Source organism: Mesocricetus auratus, unplaced genomic scaffold (assembly GCF_017639785.1).
Source record: "Mesocricetus auratus isolate SY011 unplaced genomic scaffold, BCM_Maur_2.0 Super-Scaffold_100008, whole genome shotgun sequence".
Taxonomy (NCBI): domain Eukaryota; kingdom Metazoa; phylum Chordata; class Mammalia; order Rodentia; family Cricetidae; genus Mesocricetus; species Mesocricetus auratus.
The window spans coordinates 69894217-69918872 of record NW_024429192.1 but is presented as its reverse complement, the minus strand read 5'-3'; the positions used below and the strand labels follow the sequence as shown (position 1 = coordinate 69918872).

The 24656-nt window shown below is 40.8% G+C and overlaps 1 protein-coding gene across 11 annotated transcripts in view; it reads left to right on the top strand.

Moving 5' to 3' along the window:
• Nucleotides 1-7961: 7961 nt before the first annotated feature.
• Nucleotides 7962-24656, top strand: part of LOC121142004 (rho GTPase-activating protein 20-like) — a 39413-nt gene continuing 22718 nt past the window's right edge. For 4 of the 11 annotated variants that reach the window (XM_040751092.1, XM_040751091.1, XM_040751090.1 and 1 more), the window contains exons 1-6: nt 8990-10428; nt 11262-11406; nt 15656-15840; nt 16959-17108; nt 22519-22560; nt 23113-23197. In XM_040751092.1, the coding sequence (XP_040607026.1) occupies nt 11368-11406; nt 15656-15840; nt 16959-17108; nt 22519-22560; nt 23113-23197 (501 nt within the window). In that variant the 5' untranslated portion in view covers nt 8990-10428; nt 11262-11367. The other 7 variants (XM_040751087.1, XM_040751086.1, XM_040751085.1 and 4 more) reach the window with 7 other exon arrangements.

The window sequence follows — 24656 nt, the reverse complement described above, 5'->3', positions numbered from 1 at the left end:
TATAGTAAGACAGTACAGAAAACAGATGCCAAATGTACAGGCTGTACAGAAGCAAGATGCTAGTGCCAAACCTACAGAGCAACCAAAAGCTCTACCATTAAAATGGCTGACAGATGAACCTGTCTGGGTGGGTCAATGGCCTATGACATCTGAGAAGTTAGAGGCTTTGGAGAAGTTAGTTCAGGAACAGCTAGATGCTGGACATATTGAGGAATCAACTAGTGCATGGAATTCACCTGTTTTTGTTGTCAAGAAGAAGTCTGGTAAGTGGAGAATGGTTACTGATCTTAGAGCCATCAACAAGGTAATTCAGCCTATGGGGTCTCTACAACCTGAGATGCCGTTACCTTCTCTAATTCCTAAGGATTGGCCAATTATAGTTATAGACTTAAAAGATTGTTTCTTCACCATACCGTTACAAGAAAACGACAGAGAAAAGTTTGCCTTCACGGTACCTACCTATAATAATTCCCGTCTGGTACAGAGATTCCAGTGGAAGGTACTACCTCAAGGTATGTTAAACAGTCCAACTTTGTGTCAATATTTTGTGAATAAACCTCTAGAAATAATTCATAAAGAATTTCCACATTCGTTAATGTATCACTATATGGATGACATATTATTGTCTGATTCAAATAAGGATACTTTGGAAAAGATGTTTGAGGCAGTAAAGGAAATTTTGCCTCGCTGGGGATTACAAATTGCCCCAGAAAAAATACAAAGAGGAGATTCTATTAACTATTTATGTTATAAAATAGATGCTCAGAAAATTAGACCACAGAAAGTACAGATCAGAAGAGATCGTTACCGGACTCTTAATGATCTTCCAAAACTATTAGGAGAAATCTCTCAATTACAGACGATTATTGGTGTAGAAGGGCATGATTTAAAACACCTGAAAATGGCTTTAAAGTTTAATAAAGACCTAAACAGCCCACGAGTACTATCAGCTGAGGCTGAAAAAGAATTAGAATGGGTAGAAAAGAGAATATTAGAAGCACATGTGGACCGTGTGGATCCAAATCTGGACTGTATTCTGGTTATTTTACCATCTAGAGAATATCCCTCAGGAATATTAATGCAGAGGGACGACATCATTCTAGAATGGGTATTTCTGCCACATAAACAAAATAAAAAATTGAAAACCTATATAGAAAAGGTCTCAGATTAGATATTAAAAGGTAAATTAAGGCTTCGTCAACTGACTGGGAAAGACCCAGCTGAAATTATTGTACCTTTAACGAATGAGGAAATTTCCTCTTTATGGAAGGATAATGAGTATTGGCAAATAGCTTGCAGTGACTTTTTGGGAAGTATTAGTAATAACTATCCCAAAACAGAGAGAATCAAATTCATAAAGAAAACAATTTGGATTCTTCCACGTATCGTGAGGCAAACACCTATTTCTGGAGTTCTTACCTTCTACACGGATGCAAACAAATCAGGTAAGGCAGGGTATAAATCAGGAAATATAAGTAAAGTAGTTCAAAGCCCTTACAACTCCATACAAAAGGCAGAGTTATATGCCATTCTCATGGTAATTAAAGACTTTACAGAGCCTCTCAATATAGTCACGGATTCTCAGTATGCAGAAAGAGTTGTCCTGCACATTGAGACTGCAGAATTTGTTCCTGATAATACAGAATTAACCTCATTGTTTTTACAATTGCAGGAAATCATCAGAAACAGGACTCATCCAATATATATAACACACATCAGATCCCATAAAGGTCTGCCAGGTCCTCTGGCACAAGGCAATGATGAAATTGATCGTTTATTAGTAGGTAATGTGTTGGAAGCTTCAGAATTTCATAAGAAACACCATGTTAACAGCAAAGGTTTAAAGAAGGATTTTTCTATCACCTGGCAACAAGCCAAAGAAATAGTAAGAAATTGTCCCAGTTGCTCATTGTACAATCAAACTCCATTACCAGCAGGTTGTAATCCTAAAGGTGTTCACAGAAATGAACTTTTGCAAATGGATGTATTTCACTTCCCAGAATTTGGCAGTTTGAAATATGTACACCATACTATAGACACGTACTCAGGCTTCCAATGGGCTACTGCCCTCAGCTCTGAAAAAGCTGACTCTGTTATTACACACCTCTTAGAGGTAATGGCTGTTATGGGTATACCTAAAACAATAAAAACTGACAATGGTCCAGCATATGTCTCCAGTAAATTGGAACACTTCTTCAAATAGTATAATATAAAACATGTAACTGGTATACCTTACAATCCCACAGGACAAGCAATAATTGAAAGATCTAACCAAACCTTAAAAGAGATGCTTCATAAACAGCCAGGGAAAACAAAGACACCTAAACACAGGTTACGCAATGCTTTACTAACGTTGAATTTTCTTAATGCTGATGAAAAAGGACAAACTGCAGCAGAAAGACACTGGACTAGAGAGAAGACTTCTGAACTGAACCAACCGGTGTATTTTAAGGATGTTATGACCTCAGTCTGGAAACCAGGATATGTATTACATTGGGGAAGGGGTTATGCTTTTGTTTCCACAGGAGAAGAAAAGGTTTGGGTTCCATCAAAATTAATTAAAATTCGATCAGAACAGAAAACATCTCAGGAGGAGGAAGATAACAGCCCATCTACGAATTCATAGCCGCCGCCATGGGTAAAGTGACCTCCTAAAAGGAAAGAGAAGAGTTTTGGTTTTGTCTTCACAGGTAAACTCAGCAAAGAATACTTGACATATGGATTCCTGTAGAAGAATGAATAGCTACCCTGAGGACCATCAAACAAACAGTATCTCACTGTGTGGTATCAATGTCTAAATCTCTCTATATTGTTTTTTCATAGTATCCTTTTATCTTTATTTCTTCACATACCTCAGTCCCCATTCATTTAACTGAAGCTGGCTTTGGAGTTGGATTGGCTCTCCTACTCTAAACCCAAGCATATTATTTAAATACAATTCAGAATTTCTGTATTATATCAAAGAGCCATTGATATAAGACAGAAGAAATAAAATGAGGGACTGTTATCTATGGATTTCTTTTTCTGAACAGTCTAATTTCCTCCAGGTTTTCCATCTTCCCTATTGTCACCTCTTCCGTATGCATACATATGAAAGTTAAAATATTTCTTTGTTAACAGTAATGTTTGAGTTTTCCAGAGAACAAGGGATATTCTGACAGCAATCTTCAACTGTTTCCGAAAGAGAATGAGGATCCACTTCCTTGACTTCACCTGATTTGACTGGAGGCATCTGAATTGCCCCACATCATTGACTCCACCTGACAAGCACTATCTTGAAACTGGCTTGAAACTACATCACTCTACACATCTCCGGACCAAGAAACTGAAACAGCACATCTTCTACAATCTGACCAGAACTTCAAGATAAGAGCTTCAATCAACACTAGAACCCTAGTCAGGAACTTCAATCAAGCATCTCCTGCCATACTGAGACTGTCTGATCTACTGAGATTTTGTTATACTAACATTTTCTTTTCACAGGTCCCCATGAAATTATCATCGTCCCAACTCAGCAGGAAGTAGTTTTGAGAATTCCACGCCCCCTCTCCCTACTATTGATATTATAAGATAGTTTACACCTGTTAGTGTTAGTTTTCAATTATTTTAGAGTTGGGATTGGAAGGAGGTGTTCACATTTGGGTGTTCCTTTCAGATAAGTTTAGGTTTAGATAGAAGTTTGATACATTTTGTTCATGGACACAAGTTAGTTGTCCTTTTTTAGACTAAAAGGGAAATTGTAGGAGGAAGTCTGATGCCGCCATTAAACATGTGACTTATTAGAGGCGCATACAGATGAGGTAATAAAAGGGCGGTTTACCACACCGCTAACCACACCCACGTTAGGCAGGACTAAAGACGTATACGTACGTAGGCAGAACTACGTCACTAGCCAGGCCCACTTTTGGGCATGGCTAGGGGTGTTACGGGGGAAGGCATAAAAGACAGCACACAGGAAGTCTCGCTCTCTTTTCCTGGAGTTCGGCTTCCGGTCCGGCAGCTAGCTGAAAACTGCTCCTCTGGGTTTGGTATCTTGTGAGTAAATTTCTGCATTAAATACTTAGCTTTACTGTCAGTAATTTTGTGTCGCGCATCGTTACAGCGTCCGGTAAAGCCTACACTTAATATTTTTTTTATTTTTCAGTTTAAATTTAGATAAGAAACAAGGTTGCTTCACAAGTCAGTTCCAGGTCCCTCTCCCTCTCCCTCCCCTCTTCCTGTGCCCTTCCCCCAAACCCCTCATTATCCCATCATTTCCCCAGGGAGGGTGAGGCCCTCCATGGGGTGTCCATAGTCTGTCATTTCATATAGGCCATGGCCTAGAGCCTTCCCCAAGAGTTCAGGGTGAGAGTGCACCTCACATTGTTGGATGGGAGTCCAAAGTTGGTGTGTATACTCCAGATGGGTACTGATCTGCTGCCCAAGGCTCAATAGATTACCTAGGCCTCCTCAGTGACACGCACATATAGGGGGTCTTGATCAGTTCCATACTGGATTCCCAGGCTGAGGCCTGGGATTCAAGAGTTAACCTATGTCAGGTCAGGTGTTTCTGTGGGTTAAACCAGCCGAGTCTTAATCCCTTTGGTCATCAGTCCTCCCTCTCTGTTACTGGCTTTCTTGAGTTCAGCTCAGTACTTAACCGAGGGAGTCTGCCTCTTCTTCCATCAGCCACTGAATGAAGTTTCTGTTTCCCACACTCTCTGGCCATGGGATTGTAGGCTGGCACTCCCCAGATCTATGTCTAAAATCCATATATGAGAGAGTACATACCATGTTTCTCTTTTTGTGACTGGGTTACCTCACTCAGGATGGTTTCTTCTAGTGTCATCCATTTGCCTGGGAATCTCAGGATTCCATTGTTTTTTTCTGCTGAATAATACTCCATTGTGTAAATGTACCACATTTTCTCTATCCACTATTCGGTTGAGGGATATCTAGGTTGCTTCCAAGTTCTGGCTATTACAAATAATGCTGCTATGAACATAGTGGAACAGACATCTTTGTTGTATGAATGGGCATCTTTTGGATATATGCCTAAGAGTGGAGTTGCTGGGTCTTGTGGTAGGTTTATTCCCATTTTTCTGAGGAACCTCCATACTGATTTCCAAAGTGGCTGAACCAGTTGGCACTCCCACCAGCAATGGAGGAGTGCCCCCTTTCACCACATCCTCTGCAGCATAAATTGTCTTCGGGGTTTTTGATTTTAGCCATTCTGACAGGAGTGAGATGGTATCTGAGAGTTGTTTTGATTTGCATTTCCCGGATGGCTAAGGATGTTGAGCACTTTCTCAAGTGCCTCTCAGACATTTTGGACTCCTCTATTGAAAATTCTCTATTTAGTTCTGCAGCCCACATTTTAATTGGGTCCTTTGGTGTTTTGGAGACTTGCTTCTTGAGTTCTTTGTAATTTTTGGAGATCAACCCTCTGTCAGATGTGGGATTAGTGAATATTTTTTCCCATTCTGTGGGCTGCCTTTTTGTCTTGCTGACTGTGTCCTTGGCCTTACAGAAGTTTCTCAGTTCAGGAGGTCCCATTTATTAATTGTTGATCTCACTGTCTCACACTATAACGGTGTGGGGCTTTAGATGTGATTTAAGTTCTAATAATGTTTCTTTTTTGAATGTGGATGCCTTTGTATTTGGGGCATAGATGTTCAGGATGGACACTTCATCTTGGTGGGTTTCACCTGTGATGAGTATGTAATGACCTCCTTCATCTCTTTTGATTGATTTTATTTTAAAGTCTAGTTTGTTAGATATTAGGATTGCTACCCCTGCTTGTTTCTTGGGTCCATTTGATTGAAAATATTTTCCCAACCCTTAACTCTCAGGTAATGTCTGTCTTTGAGTTTGAGGTGTGTTTCTTGTATGCAGCAGAAGGAAGGGTTCTGTCTTCGAATCCATTCTGCTAGCCTGTTTCTTTATATGGGTGAGTTAAGGCCATTAATGTTGAGGGATATTAATGACCATTGATTGCTCATCCTTCTTTGATTTGCAATGTTTGGTGGTGGTGGAATTATGTGTGGAATTTCACCCCTTCGTTCTTTTGGCTGTTGTGAGAGAGAGATTATCTAATGCCTATGTTTTTCTGGTTGTAATTAGCTTCCTTGGGTTGGAGTTTTCCTTCCAAACTTTTCTGTAGGGCTGGGTTAGTGGATACGTATTGCTTGAATCTAGTTTTGTCATGTAATATCTTGTTTTCTCTGTCTATAGTGATTGAGAGCTTTGCCGGGTATAGTAGTCTGGGCTGGCATCCATGGTCTCTTAGTGTTGGTAGAATATCTATCCCGGACCTTCTGGCTTTCAGAGTTTCCATGGAGAAGTCAGGTGTAATTCTGATAGGTCTGCCTTTATATGTTACTTGACCTTTTTCCTTAGCTGCTCTTAATATTCTTTCTTTATTCTGTATATTTGGGGTCTTGATTATTATGTGGCGAGGGAATTTTTTTTTGTGGTCGTCCACTCTATTTGGTGTTCTGTAAGCTTCTTGTACCTTCATTGGCATGTCTTTCTTAATGTTGGGAAAGTTTTCTTCTATGATTTTGTTGAATATGTCTTCTGCCCCTTTGAGTTGGTATTCTTCTCCTTCTTCTATACCTATTATTCTTAGATTTGGCCTTTTCATGGTATCCCATATTTCCTGGATGTTTTGTGTTAAGTATTTGTTGGACTTAAGGTTTTCTTTGGCTGATGAATCCATTTCTCCTAGTGTATCTTCAACACTTGAGATTCTCTCTTCCATCTCTTCTATTCTGATGGTAATGCTTGTATCGGTAGTACCTGTTTGCCCAGCTTTTCTATTTCCTCCCTTTCTTCAGATTGTGTTTTTTTATTGTCTATATTTCAGTTTTCAACCCTTGCAGTGTTTGCATTGCTTCTTGCAATTTTCGGTTTATCTTTTCATCCATTTGTTGCCTTTTATGAATTTTTTGTTTTGTTCTTTCTTCCATTTCTGGCATTTTTTGGTTTGCTTTTTGTTCCATTTCTTGCATTTTTTACTTTGTTTCCTCTTCCATTTCCTTCCTCGTATGGTTTGTTTCTTCTTCCATTTCTTTCATTTTTTGCTTTGTTTTTTCTACTGTTTCTTGCATTTTTTGCTTTGTTTCTTCTTCCATTTCCTGCCTTTTTTGGTATGTTTCTTCTTCCAATTCTTGCATTTTTTGCTTTGTTTTTTCTTCCATATCTTGCATTTTTTGCTTCGTTTCTTCTTCCATTTCCTGCCTTTTCTGGTTTGTTTTTTCTTCCAATTCTTGCATTTTTCGGTTTGTTTTTTCTTCCATTTCTTTGAGGGATTTTCCTATATCCTCTGTTAGGGCCTCTATCATTTTCATGAAAGTGGTTTTAAGGTCGTTCTCTTCTGCTTCGTTTGCATTGGAATGTTGGAGTCTTGCTGGTGTGGAGTCTCTAGAATCTGGTGGTGTCATATTTGTTTTTCTGTTGATGAGTGTTTTTTTGTATTGTCTCTTTCCCATCTCTTCTTCTAGTGGGTGCAGAAAGAGCCCCTTACTGGTCTGGTGGTTAGGGGACCAGCATTCCCTTTTGGTGGGTGCTAGCAAGTCCAATAATCTGGTTGTTCTTCTATTACTTGTACTCGTTCTATCCCGTGGGTGGAGAAGAAGAACAGGAATCTGGGGCGCTTAGCCTCCTACCTGGTCCCCTGGACCCTATGCTGGATCCTGTTGTACCTGATCCTGCTGCAGGCTGGAACAGCTGCTCCCCTGGACTCCCTGGCTCCTCTGGTTTCCTGGTCTGGTTTGTGGGAGAGAAGACCTGGAGTCTGGGGTGCTTGACTCCTGCCGGGATAGGAAGCTCTGTGCAGTTCCCAGGTGATCCACAGGCTCTGGTACTTATGCGCAGAAGCCGGCCTGTTTACCTGATGCTGCCGCCCGAACAGCTGCTGCCCTGGACTCCCTGCCTCCTCTCGTACTTAATATTTTTTAAGAAAGAACATGATGTTGGAGGACAGAGACAGGTATTACTGGTAAGATATATAAAGTATTAATCTTTCTTTTCTTTTTTATTTTGTTTTGTTTTCTTTGTGACAGGGTTTCTCTGTGTACCCCTGGCCGTCCCGGAACTTGCTGTGTATACCAAGCTGACTTTGAAGTTAGAGATCCTCCTGACTCTGCCTTAAGTGCTACCATGCCTGGCTTCTTGCACTCTTTCTCAACTCAATTTGTCCTCTTCTCTTTTTTTGAGAAATTTAGGACAGCCCTGTGTAGTCCTGGCTATCCTGGAGCCCACTGTGTAGACTATACTTGAGCTCCCAGAAATCGGTCTGTCTCTACTTCCTGTGTGCTGGGATTATAAGTATGCATCACCACCACTTGGCCAAAATATAGTTTAGGACAATATATTTTTATCATATTTTTCCTCTCTTTTTAATAGATCTGGAACATGAATTAATGAGATTGTATACCCAAGTTCAAAGGGACACTTCCCTCCTTGTTTGCATACTTCTGGAAACATCCATGCATCTACACCTCAGTGTGTGTATGTGAGCACTAGTTGCATAAAAGCTATGAATTTTCACAGAGACTGGAGACACAACTCTTAGTGCAGAGCACACATTCCTGTAGAAGAACTAACGTAACATCCTTCATTACACATCTGGAGATGCACACCTGCCTGAAACTTCATCTCCAGGGAATCTGATGTGCTAGTTTGGCTTCAGTTGGCACATGAACTCACATGTAAAAACACACAGCCTTACACACAATTAGCTGTCTGTAAAGAGAAGCCTTTTTCTTGAGAGAAACCTTCCCGCCAGCCTGGTTCCAGAGCCGCATCAGTCCCAAATAAACACACCGGAGGCTATATTAATTATGAAGCTGATGGCCTTGCTTGTTTCTTACTGGCTAGCTCTGATTTAAGTAATTACCCCATAATTGTTAATCTAAGTATTTCTCTTAACGGAGACTAGTTCCGGGCTTCCTACCCCATGGTGTTACATCTTGACTCCCTGTGTTTCTCTTTCCCAGAGTTCTCCTGGACTCCTAGTCCCACCTATCTAGATTCCTATTGGCCAGCAGTGCTTTATTGACAGATGCACAGGACTTTCCCCGAACAGCTGTCACAACAAGAGCATTGAAACTGCTCTTATTTATTGTGCTTATTATATTATTATATATGCTCTTCATCTTCCTGAAAATAACTTAGTCTTTCCTAGGGACAATCAGGGTCCTATCTTTTCATAGAATATACATTTCTCTCAGAATTCTGGATTTTATATTTTTCACCATTTCAAACCTCAGAACTCATGTATGTGATGTTAGTGATGATAAATGACAGTGTATGATGTGTGTGTGTACTCTGGTGTTTCACATTTCTCTGGTAAAATCTCAAAATATTAGGAGTAGACACCAGGAAATTCTCTATGGACAGCTCACGGAGTTGCAGTTATAGCCAAGGCTTCAGGATCCCTGAGTAATTCAACTGACTTTGGTGATGTGAGGCTTCCAGGCATGATGGCAGTGCCTGTCAATGTGCACGTCACATGAAGAAGGAGATGAAGCCTTGTAATTGGGTAACACCTCCAGTTGTTAGGCAACCAGGACCCAAGGCTAGGGTGTGGATGCTGAGACTTTTGGGGTGAATAGTCCCACCTCTACTAGCCTAACTATGATAATACTTCACGGCATTGGCAAACACTAACTGAACTAATCACTTACAGCTGTACCAATAGCATTACTTCCTTTGAGGGTCCAGATACTGTCAATTTGATATTTATCATCCAGATTTTATTGCAAAAGTGGTAGGGAATTTGTCTTAGGAAAGCAAATTTACCGCATAAATGTTTAAAATCAATCTCTTTATTAAACAAACTATTCATGGCACAAACATTTATGTAAAAGGCCAAGAAAATAGCTTGAAATTATTACATCTATGGTACTTGTTCCATCACTGCTTAGATGACAAAGCAAGCCATAAGTACTCACTAAATTGTAAATGACCTACCCAAAGAAGATAGAGCCCTATACATGAATGGAGGGTCTATATCCTCAAAACATAGGTGACCAAATTGTTACCATCAGTTCGAGAATGATCATTGATTTGTCTAAGGGAACCACTGGATATGAAAGATTCTTGTCTTAACCATAATTGTACAGACCGATTTTCAATGTAACACTTTCAAAGAGAGCAGAATGTTTAAATAGGGCCTCTGTGTGTGCAGCCCTCTGGTGGTAAATTAGGCCTCTGTGTGGTTATGTATGCTGCCCTCTGGTGGTCTGGTCTTAATGCTATCTATTGTAGAGAGGGAGCAGTGACCAGCTTGGGAAACCCACAGAAACAACTGACCTGTGCAAGTGGGAGCTCACAGATTCCAGACGACAATGGGGAGCCTGCATTAAGACTGAACTAGTCCTGGGAATCCAGCATGGGACTGATCAAGACCCCCTGAATGTGGGTGTCAGTGAGGAGACCTAGGTAATCTATTGAGCCTTGGGCAGCAGATCAGTACTCATCCCAAGTATACACACAGATTTGGACTCCCATCCAACAATGTGAGGTGCACTCTCACCCTGAACTCTTGGGGGAGGGTCTAGGCCCTGCCCTGTATGAAATGACAGACTATGGACACCCCCAAGGAGGGCCTCACCCCCCCAGGGGGAAATGAGGGGATAATGGGGGGTTGGGGGGAGGGCATGGGAGAAGGGGAGGGAAAGGGAGAGGGACGTGGAACTGACTTGTGAAGCAACCTTGTTTCTTTTCTACATTTAAACTGAAAAATAAATTTAAAAAAATTTTAAAAAAAGACCCAACTAGGTACCCTAAATGTGGGTGTTAGTTGGGGGGCCTGGGCAGTCTATGGGGCCTGTGGCAGTGGAATTAGTATTTACCCTAGTGCATTAATGAGCTTTGGGAGCCCCTTCTCTATGGATGGATATTCTCTCAGCCTAGATGCAAGGGGGAGGACCTAGGTCTGCCCCAAATGATATGATAGACTTTGATGCTCCCCCATGGGAGGCCTCACCCTCCTGAGGTGTGGATGGGGGTGGGATGGAGAGATGGTGGGGGGAATTGGAGGATGGGAGGGAGAGGAACTGGGATTGGTATATAAATTAATTACAAAAGGAAATGTAGGAACTGATACGAAGTCCTTGAGAAACCATCTTTGTTTTCAGGCCAGGAACATGGAGCATCTTTGTTTCTTTTCCTGTTAATGTGATAACAAATGGTGGGAAAGCAACTGATTTCAAAGCATTTTATTGCTGTTTTCTTTTTGCATTTGTTTGTTATTGTTGTTGTTTCTGTCACAGCTGTGGCCCCAGAATACTCCAGCATGTTACTTACATGAGCACTGATTTATGTGACTGCATATGAGAACAAAGGACATCATCATGGGGGAAATTCTGTTGGCAGGAGATGATAGGGCTGATCAAGCTGGTTACTCAGGTTACTCAGGTAAGAAGCAGAGAACACCAAATGTTAACACCCAGCAAGCTTTCTCCTTGTATGCATTCCATGACAAGACTTGGTGCATTCCATGGACAAGGCTTGGTGCAGACCAGTTGGGGTGTGGCTCTTCACACATCAAATTAATCCATATTTTCCTCAGTTGTGCTTGGAGTCTTGTCTCAGAGATGATTCCAGGTACAACTAAATCAAAAATAAATGATAATGACCCATAGGTTGAAATTAACAATTAAAATTTTGAGAAAATATCCCAGGGCGTGAAGAGATGGTTCAGTGTCTAGAGCACTTGAGACTTGAGCATGATTACTTGAGCCCAGATCACCAGATCTTCCAGACAAAACAAATAACAGTAGAAATGAGGATGTTGTGGCTCAAGCATCTCCAAGCCAGAATCACGTCCCCAGTGGTAGCAGGTAGAGAGATCACCACACACTGCGAGTCAGTTAGCCAGAGAATAAAAGAGAACCTGTCTCAGGTAAGAAGTGAGGCAACAACTAAATATGGATGTTATCCTCTCACGTAATTAGGCTCAAACCTCCTCCACATGTGACCCCCCAGACCTGCATACACACACATCATGTATGTCAAAGCCACACCCTCAAATGCGCACATGTGCATGCACACACATGAAGACATGTGTTATGTCTCTCTTTATGAAACCAGGTCTTTATCTCAACATGGTGAATGCCTTGCCTAAGTACTCATTGTCTTCCTAGAAAGTTTCTAAGAGAAAAATTTTCAGATATTTTAATTCCTAGATAATACATACAGTAAAGAAACTATATTATCAATTTGCTGCATTACATAAATTTCTCCTCCTTGTGTTTCTCCTCCTCCTCTTATTTCTTTCTTTCTTTTTTTAGAAATAGAGTATCCCTTAGTACACCTGGCTATTCTAGAAATAGCACTGTAGACCAGGCCTTGAGCTCAGAAGTCTGCCCGCCTTTGCCTCTGCCTCCCAAGTGCTAAGATTAAAGGTATGTGTCACCATGCCTGGCTATTTCTTTTTTTAACCTTAAAACTGTATTAATAGAAGATATTGCAGTTTAACCTCCTCCAACTCTTACTAGATGCTCCCCACATCCTGACCTGCTTAACTCCATGCCCCACCCCCCATGTGAGTGGTATAAAATTCCAAAAGTTCATGTGATTTTATAGCATTCATCAAAACACAGTATTATAGACATGACAAATGAAGAAACTGATTGACAGGAATTAAGAAGATAGCTGTTATGGGTTGGGAATTATGGCTATGATTGTAGAAGTAGAAATGTCCTAATCTTACTTCTATTGGTTTCTAATTAACAATTTTTCCCTCCTACCTTGGACACAATTACTGCCCCAATGGCTAATATGCTAGCAGCTTGGTCCCCATGTGGCAATATTGAGAGATGGTTGTACTTGTAAGAGTCAGGGCCTATATATAGTGCAGCAGCCCTGGAAGTGGGACTGCTGCTCTCTGCAGGAGTTAAGTTTGTTTTTACCTATAACCTGCTCAAGTCCTGCAGAAGGATTGTTTTTCAGAGAACAAGACTAGTCCCGGTTACTCTGGCTTCCTGCCTCAACATATCTCTCTCAAATATTCTCCCAAAGTGTCATTTGCTGTTATGTGACATCAACAATTTGGCCCTGATCTGAGTCCATGTTCATGAGACAGTATATTGCCTCTTGTCCTTTGACCACTAAAACAGTTAAAGACGGACCACGATCCAGTGTGTAGGGTTATGGGAGTGCATTAGAGTGTTTGGGATACAGGATATAGTAATGTGAATCTAAAAATATCTCAAACATAATTTTAAAAGCTAACATACAGATGGATAGTAAATATGTCATTTTGTCAGTTATGAAATGAGCCTTCCAGGCTTGACATCACAAAGGTCAGTCACTCTGACTAACGTAGAATCCTTAGGTCTCAGTGGTTGGTCTGCCAACTGCTCTGTCTGCCTTTGATGTCTAGTGCCAAGGATGAAGAGAAGTTTAGTCTACTGAAAGGCTCTCCATTCAAGGGTGCACTGGAAAGGTATTCTCTTAAGAACTAGTTCTGATCCTTATGATAGATGGGTGGGCTCGAATTATTCTGTTGTGTTTTCTCCAGATCATGTGAACTTGTTCTCCACTCAGCACAGCCCTTGTGAGAAACGAATCATTTTATGAAGTTCAGTGCTGATCCCCTCAGAAAGGAGATATCACGGTGTCAGGGGACAGAGGTCCTTGGACACGTGGGACAAAAGTGCTTGTAAATGAACATGCCTGTCCAAGTTAGGTAGGAGGATTTACGTTTTGCTGAACTTGGTCATTTTGCCCAGTGTGAGCATGAAGGCCAACTGAATAGCGGTAGGACCTCAACCAAACATCTAAGAACTTTCTGGTTCTCAGAAATTTTTTAGTGTTTCTGTATTTATTGTTGCTAACACCAATTTTACAAATTTGAACTCTGTTTTACCTAAGATAGGAATGGCTTTTCCAAACATCCTTATGTACTTGAATTTACATGAAACCAAGTGTGAATTACTTTGGCCTTCAGTCAAATTAGACAGCTGTTGCTTTCCACGACATATGAACATCGCTATGACAAATATAGGGGTATGGCTGGTGATGCGAGTTACAGCGTGTGAAGGAGTATCTCAGGTCAGACCCAGATTCCTCCTGAGTTTGTGTCTGAAGTCGTGGCATTTCAGCATTATGGACTTACCCTCCACCGCTGAGAGGAAAGCAAGCCACACAGAAACTGCCTGTATTGTTTCTGTAGTCATTTGTTTACTCTGAACATCACAAGGAGAAGAGATTTTCAATGCATGGCCTTAAGCTTTTTGTGTGATATCTTGCTTGTAATTCTTTGGGTGACCACTATCACCCCAGCTGGGGTAACCACACAGGAATATGTATACACACAAATGCGCAATGTATGTTTAGGTAAACATAAGCTAACTTGATTCCTTGAGGGTTAATCAGACTTTCTATTTGTCTCTCAGCCCTTCCTCTGCTTCTGTAGTGACTGTGGAATCAGAGCCTCCCTCTCCATGCATCCCACTTTCTCCTTCAGATCACCTGCTTCCTGGTGGTCCTCTTCACAGTCCCTGCCCCCATGGTCCCTTTTTACTTCTGCTCTTTTTGCAGTTACTCCATGTTGTATATTCATTTTTGAGATTTTTGAGCTAAGAACTGCAGACGAGAGAGAACATGTGCTGTTTGTCTTTCGATGTCTCTGTTAACTCTTACTATATATTTTTTGGATTTCCATACATGTAACTGCAAAGATCATGACTCTGTTGTTCTATACAACTGAACAGTATTTTTTCGTGTGCATGTACTGCAATTTTATTGTCCATTCATCTGTTGAGGGATATTCCGGTTGCTCTATTTTCCAAATGCTGTGAACAGAGCAACAGTGAACACGGCTCAGCAGGTGTCTGCGGAGTAGAGTTGAAGTTCTTTGTGCATATGCCGAGGAGTTGGCCAGCTGGGCCATATGGCAGATTTCTCTAAGTGAGGACTCTCCAGACTGATTGCCCGGGTGGCTTCTTAAGTTTTTATTCCCGCTACCAATGAGTTTCCTGGTTTCCCACACTTTTGTGTGTGATGGCCTTTGTTTTGTTGACCTTAGCCATTCTGAGTGGGGTGAGATGAAATCACAAACTTGTTTTTGATTGGCACTTCAAGAACTGATAAGGAAGATGAGCACTTGTTGAGATATTTCCTAGTCAAAACTATCTTATTTGAGTCTTTCTTGAAGGTTGAATCACAGTGACTTTCATGAACATATATTTATGAAAACATATAAACAAATATCAACATATACATATATGAACTTATATACAAACATACATGTATCTCAGCAAATCCAAGTGAATAAGACAGAGAATGAAAACAATGATTTAGTTACGTTTAGAAAACTGAGTCTATGGCACTCTTCACATTTCTCATAAACTTTATCCTCCTGACCCCTGATTATGCTACTGACCTCTTGACTATCCAATTGACCTCTATCCTGTGGCCTCTGACTATCCTGTTGAACTCTGGCTATCATGGTGACCTATGACTATCCTAATGACCTCTGGCTATCTTATTGACCTGTGGCTATCCTATTGACCTCTGACAATCTTGGTGATCTCTGGCTATCCTGGTGACCTCTGACTATCCTATTGCCCTCTTTCCTGTTGACCTCTGAATATCCTGTTGACTTCTGGCTATCTATCGTAGTGACCTCTGACTATCCTGCTGACTTTTGTTCCGTTAGTGTTTGCCCTGTCACAGGAGAAGCCTCTTTACTGAGATGGAAATTCTAAATGGGAAAGTCACAGATGCAAAAATCAAGAATCAACCCCTGATGTTCCATGGAGCAGTGGAACTCAGAAGAGGCAGTGTCAGTAAGAAGTGTCACCTCTACCTGTACAGAGATTTCTTGGTTGTGACAAATAGTCGGTATGCTTTACTTTCAGACTCCTAATTACCAGAAATCACAATGTGTCTCCCTTACCGTGGGACAATCTAAGGGAATTTACCCTTATGATTTTACAAATGTTTTGATTCCTTATTTAACAATCCATGGAGCCTTTGTTTTGTCCAATGCCCTAGTAGAAAATAAAATGACAAATCTATACTGGCAGCCATGCTTGTTTGCACATACCAATAACACAAACATTTTGGGATGTTATTAGTATATAACCAACTATAGATCTGGCTATTAAGGGGGGAAGAAACAAATGGCAACGTGGGAGGGAATGTTTGAGAATAAAATTCTGTTGTGGTACATTATTCATACTTCCAAGATAGCTTGTAGATTTAAAAATCCCTTAACAAGTTCATGGAATTGATCCACACACTCCAACTATAAAAAAGCAATCCCAGTGCAAAGAATGCTGGCCCTTGGAAAGAGGAAGCCCACGCTGGATGGAGGAGAGACTTGTTCCCCAGAGCTGTGCTCCCACAAGGATGCTGAGAACATGAAGAGTTGGGGAGGCTCAGCAGTTCTGATCTGTGGTTGGCTATTACACTTCCTGGATCCAAACCCTGTCTCTGTTGCTTTGGGCTATTAGCCATTCTGACCCTTCCTCACGCATGGAGTGGGGTTAATAGAGATTATCTGATGCTGTTGAGGTGAAATTGAACAGCAATAATTTTTAGGTTTCTTAGAAAATGGCAGGTAGCTATCCATCATGTCACAGCAGAATGGGTAATGTGTTCTTTAAATCCAACTGTTGACTCGGGTTTAAGGAAGCGTGAAACCTGAATTCATTGAAATAAGACCAAATTATTGAAATGAATGTTTCCTCTCTGTACATATGAGAATGAATAGTTAAGACAGTATGCTTCAAATGCATTGTATAATCTATACTCAATGCAGATGTGGAAAGGGTACTGTCAGAGCCTCCCCGAGGCACACTGCCCTCAGTGAGGCTTTACTGGATTCTATCTGCCCACTTGCTGGGCTGTGCCTGGAGGGATAGAGATGAATTGGTGCTGATTTGCTTATGCCATGAGCACAGATTACCCCATTTAAAAAAACAAACTAACACAGATTTTCTTTAATTCTTTTTTAGGTATAAGATAACCTTTAAGATAAAATATGTCATCCCTCTGACATCCCTCTGGATTGGGGACTGTGTGGACACAGACTTTGTAGGCCCCAGTCAGGCCAGGAAATCCATTTTCCTAGGCTGGCCCATGGAGAACTTCATCGCCACTTTCCGGTAATAACCAGAACTTGTTCTTTTGGTGGCACTGGGTGTGTATGGAAGGACACAATTGACATTATAATATCTAGTACACACAGACAGTTTAAATGTAAAATCTGTTCTCAGAACTTAAAAGAAAAAAACCATTTTAATCTGATTGTATGAACACTGTCTCTTTATAACCTACTGTATTATTTTCTAAGAGACATTTCAACAGGCTTTCATTTTAAAATGAATCAAAAGTGGGAGTCATTTAAGGAACATCCTAAGATATTGATCATTGGGTTTTTAGCAGACACCAATTTCCTGGTAGCCAGACTAAAAGTGTGTGCAGCTTCTATGGAAGGAAGTGTAGGGAGGAAGACTGTGGGACTTCTTTTCCAGAATCTTAGATAGATGATCAGGTGTTATCCTAATAGATGAATATGTTAGGTACTTTTCTTCAGTAATATTAATTATGCCAGATAGCATAAAAATTCCTTTGATGCCCCCAAATGATCAGGATCTTACTGTACTAAATTATATTTCTGTCATCAATGTCAAGAACTGCAAGTGTCTGTTTATCAATTTACATATTTGATGACTACAGACAAGAGGCGAGACTGGCATCATTAGACTCTCAGAGGTGACTTGTGGGGAGCAGGCTAGTTTCCCATTCTCAGGCCACCATATAGATAGGGACTGTCAGTGTGTCCTAGAGAGCTCTCAAGTGGCACTGAGCTTAGGGACTCCCAGGGATCGTGTGGAAGCACATGCTACTCTGGACAGCCACAGAGCAGCTCTATATGAAACACACTAGCTACCGTATGAAAACAATCCACCTACCATATGAAAACAATCCACCTACCATATGAAAACACACTGGCTACCATATGAAAACACACTGGCTACCATATGAAAACACACTGGCTACCATATGAAAACACACTGGCTACCATATGAAAACACAGTAGCTACCATATGAAAACACACTAGCTACCATATGAAAACACACTGGCTACCATATGAAAACATACTAGCTACCATATGAAAACAAACTGGCTACCATATGAAAACAAACTAAATACTATATGAAAACACAGTGGCTACCATATGAAAACACACTCGCTACCATATGAAAAGTTCATCCATGATGTCCACACTGTTCTGTCCTCCCATCAATCCTCCTCCAGACCTCAAGCCTCACCCCAGAGTTCCCTCAGCTAATACAGGTGTCTTCTTGCTTTGTAACATTACTCAATACAGCCTCAGCTCATTACGTAAGGAAAACATTCCCAGAGATTTTTAGGGAGAAATCCATCATTGTGTCCTTCTCTCAGTCCTTTCTATTGTATCACTGATTTGCCAGGTTATTACATTTTATTTTGATTGTTCCCTTATGTTTGACATGTGATGAAGCAGTTTAAATGCATATATGTAAAGAGTTTGATGAGAAATTTCCAAGAGTTCTTCTTACACTGAGTGGCTGAACTTTAGATATGTTCATTATGTTAGGTTGGTTGTTCAGACCAGTTCTTTTTTTTTTATTTTCCAGTTTAAATTTAGATAAGAAACAAGGTTGCTTCACAAGTCAGTTCCAGGTCCCTCTCCCTTTCCCTCCCCTCCTCCCATGCCCTCCCCCCAAACCCCCCCTTATCCCCTCATTCCCCCAGGGAGGGTGAGGCCCTCCATGGGGGTGTCCATAGTCTGTCATTTCATATAGGGCAGGGCCTAGACCCTTCCGCAAGAGTTCAGGCTGAGAGTGCACCTCACATTGTTCTATGGGAGTCCAAAATCCATGTGTATACTTGGGATGGGTACTGATCTGCTGCCCAAGGCTCAATAGATTCCCTAGGCCTCCTCACTGACACCCATATTCAGGGGGTCTTGATCAGTCCCATGCTGGATTCCCAGGTTGATGCCTGGGATTCAAGAGTTAACCTTTGTCTAGTCAGCTGTTTCTGGGGGGTTAAACCAGCCCAGTCTTCATCCCTTTGATCATCAGTCCTCCCTCTCTGTTACTGGCTTTCTTGAGTTCAGCTCAGTACTTAACCGAGGGAGTCTGCCTCTTCTTCGATCAGCCACTAAATGCAGTTTCTGTTTCCCAGACACTCTGGCCATAGGATTGTAGGCTGGCACTCCCCAGATCTATGTCTAAAATCCATATATGAGAGAGTACATGCCATGTTTCTCTTTTTGTGACTGGGTTACCTCACTCAGGATGGTTTCTTCTAGTGTTATCCATTTGCCTTTGAATCTCAGGATTCCAATGTTTTTTTTCCGCTGAATAGTACTCCATTGTGTAAATGTACCACATTTTCTCTATCCACTCTTGGGTTGAGCGACATCTAGGTTGCCTCCAAGTTCTGGCTATTACAAATAAAGCTGCTATGAACATAGTGGAACAGACATCTTAGTTGTATGAATGGGCATCTTTTGGATATATGCCTAAGAGTGGAGTTGCTGGGTCTTGTGGTAGGTTTATTCCCATTTTTCTGAGGAATCTCCATACTGATTTCCAAAGTGGCTGAACCAGTTGGCATTCCCACCAGCAATGGAGGAGTGTCCCCCTTTCACCACATCCTCTCCAGCATAAATTATCATTGGTGTTTTTGATTTTAGCCATTCTGACAGGAGTCAGATGGTATCTCAGAGTTGTTTTGATTTGCATTTTCCAGATGGCTAAGGATGTTGAGCACTTTCTCAAGTGCCTCTCAGCCATTTTAGACTCCTCTATTGAAAACTCTCTATTTAATTCTGCAGCCCACTTTTTAATTGGGTCCTTTGATGTTTTGGAGACTTGCTTCTTGAGTTCTTTGTAATTTTGGAGATCAACCCTCTGTCAGATGTGGGATTAGTGAATATTTTTTCCCATTCTGTGGGCTGCCTTTTTGTCTTGCTGACTGTGTCCTTTGCCTTACAGAAGCTTCTCAGTTTCAGTAGGTCCCATTTATTAATTGTTGATCTCACTGTCTGTGCTGCTGGTGTTATGTTCAGGAAGCTGTCTCCTGTACCAATTCGTTCAAGAGTACCACCCACTTTCTCTTCTAAGACGTTCAGTGTGGCTGGATTTATGTTGAGGTCTTGATCCATTTGGACTTAAGTTTTGTGCATGGCGATAAACATGGATCGATCCGCATTCTTCTGTATGCCAGTCTCCAGTTATGCCAGCACCATTTGTTGAAGATGCTTTCTTTATTCCATTGTATATTTTTAGCTTCTTTGTCAAAGATCAGATGTTCGTATGTGTGTGGGTTAATACTCGGGTTTTCAATTCGATTCCATTGGTCTACCTGTCTATCTTTGTGCCAATACCAATTTGTTTTCAGGACTATAGCTCTATAATAGAGCTTGAGGTCAGGGATGGTGATGCCTCCGGACGTTGCCTTGTTGAACAGGGTTGTTTTGGCTATCCTGGGTCTTTTGTTTTTCCATACAAAATTGATTATTGTTCTTTCAAGGTCTGTGAAGAATTGTGCTGGGATTTTAATGGGGATAGCATTGAATCTGTAGATTGCTTTTGGCAGGATTGCCATTTTTACTACATTGATCCTACCTATCCAAGAGCATGGGAGATCTTTCCATTTTCTGAAGGCTTCTTTAATTTCTTTCTTTAAAGATTCAAAGTTCTTACGATACAGGTTTTTCACTTGTTTGGTTAGTGTTACCCCAAGGTATTTTATGTTGTTTGTGGCAATTGTAAAGGGTGATGTTTCTCTGATTTCTTTTTCAGCCCTTTTATAATCTGTATAAAGTAGGGCTACTGATTTTCTTGAGTTGATCTTGTAGCCTGCCACTTTGCTGAAGGTGTTAATCAGCTGTAAGAGTTCCCTGGTAGAGTTCTTTGGGTCATTGATGTAAACTATCATATCATCTGCAAACAGTGAAAGTTTGACCTCTTCCTTCCCAATTTGTATCCCCTTGATCCCTCTTTGTTGTCGTATGGCAATAGCTAGAACTTCAAGTACCATGTTGAAAAGGTATGGAGAGAGTGGACACCTTGTTTTGTTCCTGACTTTAGAGGAATTGCGTTGAGTTTCTGTCCATTTAGTTTGATGTTGGCTGTTGGTTTACTGTATATAGCTTTTATTATGTTTAAGTATGTCCCTGTAATCCCAGATCTCTCCAAGACCTTTATCATGAAGGGGTGTTGGATTTTGTCAAAGGCTTTTTCAGCATCTAGTGAGATGATCATGTGATTTTTGTTTTTCAGCTTGTTTATATGGTGGATTACGTTGATGGATTTTCGTATGTTGAACCACCCTGCATCCCTGGGATGAAACCTACTTGATCGTGGTGAATGATTGTATTGATGTGTTCTTGAATACGACTTGCCAGTATTTTATTGAGTATTTTTGCATCAATATTCATGAGGGATATTGGTCTGAGGTTCTCTTTCTTAGTTGTATCTTTGTGTGGCTTGGGGATCAAGGTTATTGAAGCCTCATAGAAAGAGTTTGGCAAAGACCCTTCTGCTTTTATTGTGTGGAACACTTTGAGAAGAATTGGTATAAGCTGTTCTTTGAATTTCTGGTAGAATTCTGCACTGAGGCCATCTGGACCTGGGCTTTTTTGGTTGGGAGACTTTTGATGACTGCTTCTATTTCCATAGGGGTTATAGGTCTATTTAAATTGCTTATCTGTTCTTGATTTAGTTTTGGCAAGTGATAGCTATCCAGGAAGTCATCCATTTCCTTTAAATTTTTGAATTTTGTGGAGTACAGGTTTTCAAAGTATGACCTAATGATTCTCGGGATGGCTGGTAGACCTCTCTGATAAATGCATCCCCAGAATAATACAGATGGGAAATCGGGAGCACTTGAGGAGCTGTTAGTGAAGTAAGCAAGAAATATGCTCACCATTGGGAAAAAGGACAATTGAATGGTTCCACGGGAAGTCCAACAACTAGTCCATTTGAGTCGGCAGCTCTGATCTTAGTTGTAGACTCGTGTAAAATGAAAACACACTACATTAAAGACTATGCACAAAAATTTCAATAGCATAATTCATTACTAGCAATAGTGTAAGAAACTAAATATTCAACCATTAAATGGATAACAGAAATGAAATACTTTCAGTAAGTGTTCAATTTTATATATCTCTTTAATGATCCAATGCAAACAAATCTTCTACCTTTGCAATCTCTTCAGTCAGCAGGAACCCACAAGGCTCAATCTCCCTTTTATCTGTGAACATCAAGCTCAGAGCAGCTGCCTCACCAGACAGAGTTCAGTTATCACAGATCACACAGCTTCAGTCAACCAAGTTCCCCACCACTGCTCACTTCTCGTCACCAGGAGGTCCTCTGTCAAAGGGCAGGTCTGTCAGGTTCCCAGATGTGTGCAGGACACTCACTTGATAACCACAGACCACAGGCTTCTAATATTGTGTCATGAAAGAAACTCGACTTTATATGATTTAACTTTTCTCCATCTTTATATTACAGGTCTGTGGACCAAAAAAGAGATTGGTGGTGTTTCCTTGAAAGGTAGTTTGTTGTGCATTTTTAATTCTGTAAGCAGTAATGAATGAATAAGAGTCTGTGCAACACACAAGCCTGTTCCCCTTGTTCTGATAGAGCTTTTAGTCTGTCCCAAGTCATCTTCTGGGCTAGATGGTCTGGCGACTATTGTAATTTCTCTCTTCTCTGTGTTTGAGGAAGTGTGGTGGCTGCCATTCTCATATGTTCCTCTTCTCCCTCCTTTATGTTGGAGCAAAGATTATTCCAAAAGATAATAGTACTGCTCAGTCACATCACTGAAAACAAATGCTACTCCTTGTTCATAAACTCTGTAAAGTGTCGTCTACAGTAATGTACACAGGAATGTTTGAGAACTGGCACTGTTTCCTAATTGTCAAAACCTAAGACAGCTCTGTCTTCTAGAACTTATCCTGTTATTCCAAACCGTGTTTTTCATTTGATGTGCAATGATATTTCTGCTGAGTTCATCCATTTGCTTTTAACATGTTTAAGCATTGACAAACTGGATTGATGAACTAGTTTATTTCATATCTTTGTCTTTTTCTTGAATGTGAGCAGATCTATTAAACAGACAAAGGAGAAGTACCATGGGAGGAGTACTGCACTGGAGATATTCACAGATGACATCCCGAGCTCGAAAACTGTATGTACCTCAGACTAAAATGACGTTATAATAATGATAGATGCAGAAAAGGAAGATGAGGTCAAGGAGGAGAAGATAGTGGAAGAATGGGGAGAAGTGGGATGAAAAGGGGTAGAATTAGAGAGATAAAAATGGCAGGACATTGAAAGTTTAGTCTGTGCTACCAGGAAATAAGTATTTCCTGTATACAAATGCATCTTTGCCTGTATAAAACAACTGCTAATTAACATGAATCAAGAGTAAGCCTTGCTAGCTACATTACACAGACATAGCAAAATGGCTCCTACAAAATGACAATGAACCGAGTATTGGTGGTATTCTTATATATTTTTGGTTGTGAGCCTAGCCTTTAACAGCTGAGCCAGCTCTCTAGCCCTGGTGGTGTTCCTATAGAACAGTTTTCCTAAGCAGGCATTTAGTTTGATGTCAGATGTTGGTTTGCTGTATATTGTTTCTAATATGTTCAGGTATGTTCCTGTTATCCCTGATCTCTCCAGGACATTTACCATGAAGGGGTGTTGGATTTTGTCAAATGCTTTTCCAGCATCTATTGAGATGATCATCTTTTTCAGTTTGTTTATGTGGTGGATTCTACTGATGGATTTTTATATGTTGAACCATCCCTTCATCCCTGGGATGAAGCCTACTTGATCATGGTGGATGATTTTTCTGATGTGTTCTTGAATTCAATTTGTCAGTTTCTTATTGAGTATTTTTGCATCAATATTCATGGGAGATATTGGTCTGCAGTTCTCTTTCTTAGTTATGCCTTTGTGGTGCTTGGGTACCATGGTAATTGTGTGCTCCCCTTTTTCTGTTTACAATCTCACAACAGTGAATGAGTGCTCCCCGTTTTCTGTTTACCATCTCACAACAGTGACGAGTTCTCCCGTTTCCCCCATCATTTCCAGCACTTGTTGTCAGTTGTTTTCTTTATTTTAGACATTCTGACCAGGTCAAAATGAAACCACATTTGTTTTCATTTTGCATTTACCTAATTGCTAAGGAAAATGAACAAGTTTAAAGATATCCCTTAGCCATTTTTATTTCTTTTTTGGAGGACTCTGTTCAGATGTGGGACACATCTTTCAACTGTGTCGATTGTTTTCTTGACTCTATCTTCTATAACCTGAATATTGGCCGTCTGCCAGGCGAATGCCTAGCAGTGGCTCTCCCCCTTCCTCTCCTCTCTGTTGTCACTCAGTGATGGATTCCTTAGCTGTACAGAGGTTTCTATTCACTGTTGTCTCAGTTCCTGTGCATCCGGAGTCCTAGTCAGAAATTCCTTCCCCACACCTACATCATGAAGCACTGCCTACACTTTCTGCTACTACTTTCAGCGTCTCAGGCGCCACATTGTGGTCTTCAATCCATTTGGATTTGATACTTTGGGGAGTAATTGATCCCTTCATAGTTTCTCTATTTATGCATGAGGACATCCATCATTCTCAGCACCGTT